The 12,584-nt window shown below is 42.2% G+C and overlaps 1 protein-coding gene across 1 annotated transcript; it reads left to right on the top strand.

Moving 5' to 3' along the window:
- Positions 1 to 454: 454 nt before the first annotated feature.
- Positions 455 to 1,861, top strand: LOC122665660 (cytochrome P450 89A2-like). The gene has a single exon (XM_043861810.1). It carries the CDS (start codon positions 455 to 457, stop codon positions 1,859 to 1,861), a length of 1,407 nt encoding a protein of 468 aa, XP_043717745.1.
- The last annotated feature ends 10,723 nt before the right edge of the window (positions 1,862 to 12,584 follow it).

Genomic DNA, 12,584 nt, shown 5'->3' with positions numbered 1-12,584 from the left:
AACTTTCTAAATTAGTATAAACGTGATTCCTTTTTTGGGCTAGGAGGGCTTAATTTGTAGTTAACATGCACGATTGACTGGCCCATTTCCATTCAATGTTCAAACTAGAGAATTCAAAGATATTGAAGGCCCCGTGCGCGTCAAACCTATGAAGACAAAACCCTATAAATATGCTCCAGAGATTTGATGATACTACCATTCCATTCATTCACAAACACTTCTTCTTCTTCATTTCTCTCTCACTCACTCAGCTCTACAGTCCGTCCTCGTCCTTGATCCAATAATGGAGTTCTCATGGTTCATGATATTCCTCTCTCTTTGTCTCTGTGCTGTAGCTACCAAAATTTTCTTATCTCATCATCAGACTCAAAAAGCCAAGAAAACCAAACTCTCTTTATTACCACCAGGCCCTCCTCCACTTCCTATACTCGGCAATATCTTCCTATTCAAAAGAATGACATTCGATCTTGAGTCACTCCTCCGTGACCTCTGCGACAAATATGGACCAATCATCACCATTCGTATTTTCTCCAGCATCTCAATATTCATAGCAAGCCCTTCATTAGCCCATCAAGCTCTCATCCAAAATGGTGCCGCCTTCAACTACCGCCCTGGACCTGTCACCCCAAGCTGCATTATGGACAATTCCAATCCCGATATCGGTTCCTCTTCAGGAAATCGTTGGCGGTTCCTCCGTCGGAATCTCACCTCCGAGGTTCTTACCCCTTCTCGGTATAAGTCTTTCAGTCATACCCGTAAATGGGTGTTTCAGACACTAGATACATTGCTCAAATCCCATGTTGAATCAGGCGAGCCAGTCCCTGTTATAGATCACTTCGGATATGCTATGTTTTGCTTGTTACTTTTCATTTGTTTCGGTGAGAAACTTGATGAGAAGGTCATCAGAGAAATTGAAAACATGGAGAGGGAGAAAATGGCGAATTACAAAAGATTTGCTGTGTTCCAATTTTTCCCCATATTTGGGAAAATCATCTTCAGAAAACGTTGGCATCAAATGCATGATATGCTCCGTCAACAGAAATCTGTTATGCTACCTTTGATAAAATCCCGTCGAGAACGAAAGGAGCAGATTAAACAAGAAAACAACAACCGAGATCAACATTTTGTCTCCTACATCGATGCACTATTCGATCTTGAAATCAAAGAAGGAGGAAGAAAGTTGAGTGATGAAGGAGTAATGACTCTCATCTCGGAGGTTCTTGACGCCGGCAGTGACACAACATCAACGGTGTTAGAGTGGATCATGGCAAACCTTGTGAAGGACCAAAAAGTCCAAGAAAAGCTTTATTCTGAGATCGACGGGGTTGTGGGGAAGATGAGTTCAATAACACAAGATAATGAGGTTAGAGAAGAAGATTTGCCGAAGATGAAATATCTAAGGGCAGTGATATTGGAAGGTCTGAGGCTACACCCACCTAGCCACTATGTGCTGCCACATACCTTGGAGGAAGATATTGTGTTGAATGGTGAGTATCTCATCCCCAAGAATGCTTTGGTGAATTTTATGGTGGCAACCATGGGGAGAGACCCAAAAGCTTGGAAAGATTCAATGGAGTTCAAGCCGGAGAGGTACTTGGGTGATGAAGGAGAAGTAATCGATATAACAGGGAGCAAGGAAATTAAGATAATGCCCTTTAGCGCAGGGAGGAGGATCTGTCCGGGACTTGGGTTAGGCTTATTGCATCTGGAGTTTTTTGTGGCAAATATGATCAGAAATTACAAATGGGTCCCTGTGGAAGGAGATGAATTTGACATGTCTGAGAAGCAAGAGTTCACAGCCGTGATGAAAACCCCGTTGCGGGCTCATGTGTTTCCAAGGAGGAGGACCACCACAAATTAGTGCGTAAGAGAAGCAGGAATACGTGGGAGTTCAATTACAACATGCATGCGACCATGCATGCATGAGCACGTAGGACCAACCAAATAAGATTTTAATTATTGTTTTACTTTTACCCCACCCCCCACCCCCCACCAAAAAAGATAAATTATTATTGTTCGTCTTATTTTTCTTGATTATGTTTTTTTTTTTTTTTTTTTTTTTTTTTAAACCTGAATTAAGTGTGTTATGACAGTTATGAGTTGAACAAGATAGAGCTCCTTACACTGTTTGAATGCAGTTTCAGGCGAATAAGGGAACCCGCCCTCTTTTAGAAGTACATGTGAACGTAAATTTTATCACAATTTATACTTCCACTATTCGGTGCTTTTGACTGTCATCCCTCTCAGCTCATCATTTCTTGTTTTATTGCTTCTTTGAAACTTAAAAAGTAAAAGACGTACTTGAGTAAAATCAGAAATTGACAAGAGCAAGAGCAATCGATTAGCTCGATTTTATTATGTTCAATGTATCTTTCCCTTTATTATGATCAATTTACGTTTCCCTTGATTTAGAGAGAGAGAGAGAGAGAGAGAGAGAGAGATTGGTGCTACAAGATTTGATTTAATATTTTAATCAGTGTTATGTGTTATGTGAGGGCTGTGCAATTTCATTTTTAATCAAAAGAAGCACAAATTACAAATACTCTCAAGAAGGTCGTGCTTGGCACGTTGGTCAAGTGCTCACTTGCAACAGTCACTCTAGAAACAGGGGTAAGGCTGCGTACATCTGACCCACCCCAGGCCTTGTGCACTGGGTACGACATTTTTTGTTTTGTTCAAATTAATAGAAACGGGGTGATCATGAATAATATTCCTATCTTTATGGCAGTTGAATTGGATGAAAGAGATGATATTTAATACACTCCTAATAGGACTTGAAACTTCAAACATTTTGAAATGTCACACCTAGTGCCAAAATCCTTAGAACTAGGGAAGGGAATTCAAACAAGGAAGTAACACCTTGAATCCTTAGTCTTTAAAAAGAAATTCACGAGTAGTAACACCTTAGAATCTCTAGTCTTTATTTTAAGCATTAAGTTTTCCTTCACCCTTAGAGAAGGAACGATTCACCCACCATCTTCACCAGTAGTAACACCTTAGAATCTCTAGTATTTATTTTAAGGACTAAGTTTTCCTCCATCTTTAGAAAAGGAACGATTCACCCACCATCTTAGGGTTTACAAATCCCTCCTAAGGTTTTAAGATGTTCCAAAATATTCTCTAGATATCCTTTCCCACCCCGTGGTGAATGGAATCCGAAATCCGATCTGTATTTTAATGAATAGATTCATTTCTTGTCGAAAAATTGAATAACGACTTGAAAGGTTGCTTTTATTTTATTTAGTTTGACCACCACATACCTAATTAATGTTTTAATGCTATTGTTTTATATGTATGGTACATCATCCATTTGATAAGAACGGCTGACTATACAAATGAGGTAGGAGAGTGAGGGCCACCATATGTATCTTCTATAGTAATATAATTTAACCTATGTGGTGGGTGAAGAGATTCCCCAAACCTAAAACTCAAAATGGTCGCAGAGTGGGATGAGATAATAAATCAAGATTTTGAGGTTACAAAAAAATGAATCTAATGCTACGTACCCTGCTGATCGAAACAATCAGCAACACGCCCACCAACAATCTACACACATTTTATGATCTTATTGCTTAGTGGAAAAGCTCAAGCAAGCAAAGGGCCGCTAAGATCGCGAGGAAGATGAAGAGCGCCACAAGCTGGAACCCGCAAGAGAATCGCAGCCTATGCTTATGGTGATCGGAGGCTGAGTTCGCATTGCCCACAGCTCTACCATTGCCGCCGGCCAGCACTGACATAGATCCTGCGGCGCTCCACGCCATTCCTTCTTCTCTCTCTCCCTGTTACTTTTGTCTTGCCACTCAATGGTTCCTCAGATGCGTATAGAAAGACAAAGTCGCTCATGAGTCCTCACAAGGAAACACTAAATTACAGGTCCAGATTCATCGTCTTCTTCACCTCCGAACATGAGAGAGAGAGAGAGACTATGTTCTCGCCGCTTTTCTCCGTGGAAAAGATTTTCTTCGACTGCAAGCCGATGCAATCCCATTCCATTCTACTACTGATTTGAGTTTTAGATTTGGTATGGAGGATGGAAGAAGGGGGAATCTCGATCTTCACCCACTACTTATGTCAATAGGTAAAACAGTCATTTCATGTGCACTTTAAAGCCGACTCATCACATGCTAACGGGCTATTAATTTTTTTTTTTTGAGAAAAATACAAGGGGTGTACAAGGGGGATTTTTGAAACTTCGAGTTGCTTAGTAATTAACGAAAAGTACAGGGGGTGTACATGAAATTTTCCCCTTATTTTAAATTTAAGAAAAAGAACTTTAAATGCTCGTGTGGTTCCATCGTCCAGATACAGGTTGCGCACATGAAATATACTGCTAAACCCGATTGAATTAAAAAAATCTCATTCAGTCAAATGCTCTTATTGATCCTCAGTCCCTCACTCAGGTGTAGGGACTATACGACCAGATAGATTTCTCTTAGTTTTATTATTAGAATTACAATTTACACGGTGTGTTGGCCAAACACATTCTTTTGATTTTTAGGGGTAATAGTTGGGTTCAGTAATGATAGACGATAGGTAGAGGAAATCCGGCAGTGGGTTTGGGGCGTAATAGATTCTAGTCATGAGAGCCAAGAAGGTGAGGGAAGTTGGAAGACTGAAGGGTTTGGGGGTATACTTAACTGTGGGAGCCTCGCTGACTGCCGCTACCTGAGGAGATGGGGGTGGGAATCGACCATTGGCGAGCTTGAGAGCGTTTAGACTTGAAAACGACAAACAAAAACCAGATCTGGAACCTAGTTTGGAAAAAGAAAGAGTGAAAGAGGAGGAGAGGGATGCAAAACCCTAGAAATTCTTGCCAGAACATGTCGCCGGAGCATCAGTCCCGGTTAGATTTTGGGTTCATAAAATTTTCAAAACTAGGGTATTTTAGTCATTTGTATTTCACACAGTTAATCTCGTCAGTTTTTTGTGGCCAAAATTGATATTTTGGTACTTAGTGGGATTGCATTAATTTAACGGGCTATCGAAGGGGGTGTCACTGATAATTTCCTTTATTTTAAGGATTAAGTTTCGCTCCACTCATAGAGGACCGTTCACCCACCTATTCTATTGATATCTTTTCCCACCCTTTTCTGCCCCGTAGTAAATAGAATCCTATTTACCGTGGGTGGAGCGAAACTCGATCTGTATTTTAATATATTCATTTGTTGTTGAAAATTTGAGTAACGGTTATTTAGTTAGACTTAGACCACATACCTAATGTTTTAATTTTCTAGTTTTATATGGTACGTCATCCATTTGATAACAACGACTGACTAAACAAATGAGATACGAGACCATGAGAGTGAGGTTACTATACACTATTCTCTGACTTTTTTTTTTTTTTGGGTTGAATGTCCGGTTTTTTTGGAATCCAATAAAAATATAAGGGGCACTGTTCTCTGTGCCGCAGCGCAGCCGGCACCTAGGCACATGGGGGTGGGCGCAATGACCACCCTGCCCCCCTACACAGGCTTCCCATGTGCCTGGGCGCAGGCTGTGCTGCGGCACAGAGAACATTCTCCCAAAATATAAATACTTACTGCTATGACTAAAGAAGTTTCAGTAGCCACCTTACACCCTTCCTATTTCAAGTAGTAACACTAGGGGTGTAAGTTTGGCCCTGTCGGCCCAAGCCCACCTTGAGCCCGAATAGGGCTTGGGCTGAATTTTTCAACCCTGAGGGTGAGTTAGGGTTGGAATTTTTAGGCCCAAGGTTAAGGTTAGGGTTAGGGTTGGACTGAGCCTGGCCCAGCTTGACCCTGTGTTAGGTTATGTTATACAAGTTAGTGTTTACATATTACAAATTTTTTTTTAGTATATAATTATCTATTGATTTAACACACCAAAAAAAAAGTCTAATTATCTATTGAACGAAAGTATTTAAAAATTTAAGATTGGACTAAAGCACCGTTTGATAACCTTTCTTTTGTTTTTGTGCTGAGAAATAGCAGAAACTGTTTTTTCCATTTTTGTGCTGGGAAACAATCTTTATAGCATTTGATAAACCTGTTTTGGAAATGTTTCCAGAACACAATTGGAACACCAACGGTGTTTGATAAAATCTATTTCTGAAAATAGGTTCTTAAAATATCAAAAACCTGACAATCTGAGAGTTAAAAAAAAAATTAAATTAAAAAAATATATATATGCTCTCTCAGGAACACAATATAAATGTATTAATATTTGTTGTGCGAAGAAATTTGCTAGAGAGATATTCTCCAAGAACACACTATCAAATTAATTCAGAACTGGAAGAAATTGGGAAAACCAGAGGTGATACTGCGAAGCAGTAGAATAGCTTTATTGATTATTGAACTTGTCTTACATGAGCGTCGAGGCTCCTTAATTATAATGTTTGGGGTGGGGATCTAGAACAATCTTACCCCTTTCAGTATTTCCTTTTATGGGAGCATGGATTTGGGAAACCTCCACTCTAACTACTATCCTCCTTAAATCTCGGGATTTCATGATTCTTGGAGCATGTGGTACTCCCTCTTGGTTACACAACTGCCTTAGTGGGCCCGCCTCTGTAACCGTCACAAGCATGACTTTCTTGGAGCACGTCTCTGAATCAACCTTGCTCTGATTTTCTCCAAGGTAGGCCACGTGTAGGGTTGAGATTTGTGCACAGAATATGGTGTATCATTTGCCCCCTACTCCCTTTACCCTTGGTAAGGTATAGGGAGTATATTTATCCTTCATATCTTGTGCGGGATTATGTGGAGCTCGGGTTGTATGTTGGTGAAGCTGAGGACTTATGGATCAAACTCTTTGTCTTCATTTTTTTCTTCAAGACATTTTTATCCTTTGCAGGCTTTTTATAATCATGCCGCCATTTGCACGTGGAAGCGAAATATCTTCCGTCTTTCGCTCTTTTTGAGAGGTGATTGATGGGATGCCATGAAGTTTAAATTTAAACTTCTTTACTTTCCCAATGTCCTTTGATAAAGGTGGTCTTTTCCCCTTCCTGAGATCTAGGCCGATCGCATAGGTTTGAACGGTTAGATTTTCATGAGGGGTACGTTGATGCCCCCAAGAGTATAAAGTGTTTTGCCTTCCCTCTCTTTTCTCCCTTGATCATCCTGGAGTTCCTCTATTAAAGATATGTCTTTGAAGCTTCTGCAATTGCTTTGTTCAGTGCTTCCCTTTTTCTTCGACTGTACCTTTCTCATCCCAAGTAAGTTCTTTTTCTCTTTTTCCTTTTCATTAACCTACATTTTCTTTTTATTCATCTTTGGAAAATGGGGAAGTCCAAGAAAAGTTCGACCTCGAAGTCGAATATAGAAGTGGAATCCCTATTGGATGAGGGGGAGAAGTTGTATCATGGAGTTGCTCTGGAAGGATCCCGAGGGGCTTCATCCCGGTCCTCCCCAATAGAGGCTGCAAGTTCTAGGATTCCCATATTGGTTCCTAGGAATTCTTCAGGGGCGTCTGCCAATAGTTCTAGCCTTTCCTCTAAGAAATTGCTGGGTAGAAGGGGATATTGAGTTCGCCAACCCCAACATGATCCCAGCATTGGGAAAGGGGTGGATGATATTCCTTCCATCCTGACTGAGTATAACCTGTCGGAGATCCGAAATGTTTATGCCATCCTTGACTCTATAATTCTCAAGGTCCCATTTCCTGAAGATAGGTTAAATCACCCACACATCATGAGGTGGGTCTGATTTTAGATGCCCTTGAAGCTGGGCTTCAATATCCTCTTCCTCCCTTCGTTGCTTGGCTCCTTAAACATTATAAAGTTGCCCCAAGTCAATTAGTTCCCAACTGCTAAAGATGTGTGGGGGCTTTTATTATCAAGTGTACTCGATTGGGTAGACGTCCCTCTCCTACCCTGTTCATCAGGTGCTTCACCTTGAATCAGAATAGTGGTCATCCGGGGTGGTACTATTTCCATCAAAGGGATGTTGCAATTGTGGGTCCTCCCCCATCTGCTATTCATGGCTGGAAGCAGAGATTCTTCTGGGCATCTCGTGAAGGGCCTAAGTGTCCCACCGTATGGGATTATCCCAATACCACGGTTGGGAATAGAGTTCCATCCTTGGACACTGAAGATCAGTTAACCCTGGAGAAGCTGATGGCTGACAAGAATTGGGTCAAAGCTGGGGCCATTGATGTTCTAAATATGAACGATTTGGAAAGGGGTGAACACCTCGGGAATTCTTCATTTCACCTTCCCCACGATATTCCGAATAAATCTAACTTTTTCTCATTCTGTTTACCTTTTTGGTTGTAGTAGAATTTTCTTTGGATTCTCTTGCCGCGTTTATGGAGAGTGAGGACCTTCAAGTAGCTGGAGACGTGGTTCTCCCTTCCTCAGACAAAAGTAGGAAGAGAAAGGCGCTCCCAATCGAACAGGACAAGGGCCAGTCAAAGAAAGGGCCCAACAAGGTTCCTTACTCTCCTTTTCGAAGTGTCAAAATCGTAGATTCTTCGAACAAGGGGAAGAGTTCCTCTTCGGGTTTGGTCACACAGTAGGAGGAAGAGTCTTCTTTAGTCCTTAAGGATCCACCGCCCCTGAACAAGACTAAGAAGAACAAGGGGAAAGAGAAAGTAAGCATGGATTTATTCGTTCCACGGTGGTCGATTAGTAACGACCAGAGGGTGATTGGTAGTGTTGCTGCTGCCGAGAATTTGGCCCTGAACTACATTCCTCCAGCTGACCTTGATTGATTATCTGAGATGGATGATGATACGTTGGAAAAGTCAACCCTTGCATGGGCTTACAAGGTGACATTCTATTCTCATCTCGTGTTTTAGTTATCTCCCATTTCTACTTATTGATTTTCCTTTCTACACCAGGCGCTTGCCTTTGTCTCCGGGCTCATGGAGCGGAAGAGAAAAATTGTGGCGGTGTACGTGGAATCAAAGAAGGAAATGCGGGACTTGAAAAAAGCTACTTGGGATAATGATGAATGGATTTTCTTGCTGAAGGCTGACATGACAGACCTCAAGATAGGAAAAGAGACTGCCAAGAAAGCATTAGCGAAGGCTGAAGAGAAGCGAAAGCAAGCGGAGAAGGATGCTGAGTCTTCTTCAGCCTCTTGTGCCAAGGTCAGAGAAATACTAGCCGAGAAAGAGCAGCTGATCAAAAACCAGAATGCTGAGATTACTACCCTGAAGGTCCAAATCGAGGATACGAGGGCCAAGGCTATCGATGAATATCTCAATTCCGAGGCCTACAAGATTAGTCATATGTTTACTGTATCCTTGACCTTTTTGAAAATAGCCTACTCCATTTGGCAATGAATAAAAGAGAGGCACCCAGAGTTTGATTTTGAGGGCATATACGAGATACAAAACATGCTCATACGGTTGAAGTTTGGTGCTTATAAGCCTGCGTCTTCGGTTGGCCGTTTGGACATTCCTCACCCATCTTCTTCTTCAGTGACTCCCTCAGCTGTTGAGAGCCCAGTGGGAGGTCAAGGCTCTTCAATTGGCATAGGGAAGATTGATGTGGCCGTGCCTGAGCAGGCTAGGGTTGAGGTTCCAGCCGAGATGATCCCAGAACAGGCTACTGACCAAAGCCTTGAGCCAAGAAACGAGGATCCCCTGCCAACTCCAAGCGATGTCCCTGCTGTCGCCTAAGCCATCTCAGATGCTGAGAATGCCCCTGTAGTTTGACTTTCCTGTCTCTTGTAACTTGTTGCTATTTCATTCTCTTCCTTCCCCCCCCCCCCCCCTCTTTTTTTGTTTTTTTGTTTTTTTTTTTGAGTTGTAGGCTTGTGCCACCAAAATACTGGAATTTGTAATGAAGGATGACCATAGTTCATTTACTTTCCGAATTCTCACGCATCCGAACATGACTGTTTTCCTTTTTATTAGGACAATCTTCCTTTGTGCAGTATTGCGCCAGTTGATGTTTCGGAGCGGGAGAGGGAACTTCAATCCAAAATAATAGCGTATGCCAAAGCCAATGATGTGCTAAGGAAACACTATCACCGTTTGAAGAATGAGCTTGATTACCTTAAATCTTTGGAGCGTTGGGAGGAAGATCTACTGACCAGGCTTAAGTTCACCTGAGATATCGTTGATAATGTCACAGACTACCTTTGGGCTAAGAAGTATGCCGCAGCTAATCTTACCATCAAACACATACTTCAATCGCCAGTCTTCAAGCACTTTTGTGACGATAAAGCCTTAGAGGGTGCTTAGCGTTTGTACAATAGGATAAATGAAGTTGCTCCCCACTTCAAATAGGGGAGGATTAGGCTAGGTTTTGACCCTCGTATTCCTGTGAGGGAGGTTGTATTAAACCCAACTTCACTTTCAATTCCTTTCTTCCCTCCTCCTCGGGAGGCTCCTGGGCCTTTGCCCCCTAATCCTCCCCGTCCTGAGCCCACAGGCTCATGAACGCTTATATTGTATCTCGGGTGATAATTGCTATTCCCTTATTTTGAAATAAATTATGATTTTCCATGGAAATATCTCCATAATTTTCTGCATATCAACAATGTTTACCTTTCAGCATGACGTGTATGTTCATTATGACACAAATCTTTTCCCCAGGGATTTCTTATGGATTCCCCACGCAAACATTTATTGTTCCCGTCTCGACTGACGCTTTGCTTAATTCGCCATTAATGGAACTGGTACACAAGCCGGATCGTCACCTCCATAGTTGCACCCTTCCCCTTTTGAGGTAGCGTTAATCCATTGGACATTGGACACGTGGCCCTGGTCATAACTTCCCTTTACTCTGGGTAGTTAGGCTTTGATATTTTCTTTTGAATACGAACCGTCGCTGGGTCCTTTAAATGGCGCTTATACCCTTTGTTCCTCCTGGATTCATGGTTTCCTACGCCTGTTACTTTTTTTTTTTCTCATGGCGATTCTAAACTTTCTCTGGTTTTTTGGGTGTCGGCGTCTTCACAGATACAGGGGTTGTAAATTTCTGAAGGTGCACCTACTCCAAGATCCTTATTCCGACTTCAATCTTCAATTAACATTGGCCCTCACAGCTTCAATCCTCAACCGACACGCTGTATCCTTTGGGCTTCTTGGCTTTGGGGCCTTCTCTGCATGTAATGCGCCCTAGCCAACGCGTAGAGGGGGAACGTTACATCAGAGAAATTGAGAGTCTTGAGGGGGCCATTTCCAGCTAACCCTAACCTCTTAAGGATTCGAGGTGTGCAGATGTGGCAGTGGCAGTGCGCTGGAGGACCTAAACTGGCGCTACGCTCGTGCTCTTCAAGCTCCTTATCTTCTACAGAGGTAGAGGAGTGGTAACAGGGCTATTTTGGTGCTTTAAAGGAGCTTCCAGATGCCCTGATGGTGAATCTCAATTGGCAAAGTTGTCCTCTCTTGACATCTTGGGGTCGCTTTGGAATAGGTGGAATTACCTCACAAATGTCTGGGTTGATCTCCATCTACTTGATGTTGTTGTTATGGCTACACCTGTTTCATACACCTCGCTTTCTGGTACCTACATCATTGATCGCCCTGCTCGGGCGGATCAAGATAAGGCAGATCGGGCTTGTGGCTTAGGCGCACCTGTAGTTTGCCTCGTTTTCTCCTCCCTGAATTGGAATCTGCATCTGAGCATATTCGATCATAAATGGATTCAGGGCCTGAGCATATTCAATCATAAATGGGCTCTTGGATGTTGTAATTATCTCATGTACTTGTATTGAAAATTTTGGTATATTAATAAAAGATCTTCATTATCTAAGTATCTTTTGTTTGTATTTCTTCTGATGGACTTTTGCTCCTTATGTTCTTCCTTATTTGCTCAGATGTCCCTTGTACTGATTGGAGGGAACGCCCTTATGGTGCAACTCACCATTATGGTCGGATGACCATCAACTTTATATTAATCTTCTTCTCAAAGTGTTCTAATTTACATTAATCTAATTGGTATCAGAGCCAATAGTGATGTTCTAATTTTCTTCTCATCTGCTTGGCGGGGGCTCTGCCTGCCCTGGGAAGTCTTAAATGAGGTCCTTATTTGGTCTAACCTTTCCTTAGTATGCTCTAGAGTTGCCGCCTTGTTGGATCTTCTGCATCAGAATAGGAAGGCTTTCTGGTTCTCTGGTCATGGTGTTTGCTCAAGCTAGTAATAGTCCTTGAGCATCGACTGGGATCTTGGCAAGAGGCCTTTCTTATCCCTGTAGGCTCGGAATATCTCTGGCGTGCTCAACCACTTTTTTCAGTAACCTTTGCTTTAAAATGTCCCTGGCCTCATTTGTCTCTTTCAGGGTAAGTCATCCTTCTCCTGGCAGGTGATCTCTCACATACATGATGCAACCAGCTCGCTCTTCTTCAGCTCGTCTTTCTTCAGCTAGCTCCTCTTCAATTTTATTTCCCCAATCGCATGCTTCTAAAGTTGATTATCTCTATGAGTTAAACTATACTCCATCTGATCAGCAGGTTCATCCTACCAATTTCCCCATCCTAAACTCGTATGATGTCTTTCCTAAGAACCCTTCTACTCTTTCCAAGACAATCCAGACTCTTCTGGCTCCTAAGAAGACTCTTGGTCTTAAGGAGTATGTGCAGGCTTCCCCATTTTCTCAAAACTAGGTCACTGCTTCTGGTGCTGAATAGTACTTCCCAATTGACATCCCGCCAGACCTGATCCAGCA

The sequence above is a fragment of the Telopea speciosissima genome, chromosome 6 (genome assembly GCF_018873765.1).
Source record: "Telopea speciosissima isolate NSW1024214 ecotype Mountain lineage chromosome 6, Tspe_v1, whole genome shotgun sequence".
NCBI lineage: Eukaryota > Viridiplantae > Streptophyta > Magnoliopsida > Proteales > Proteaceae > Telopea > Telopea speciosissima.
The sequence above is the reverse complement of the archived record's forward strand: the minus strand, read 5'-3'. Positions and strand labels throughout refer to the sequence as shown.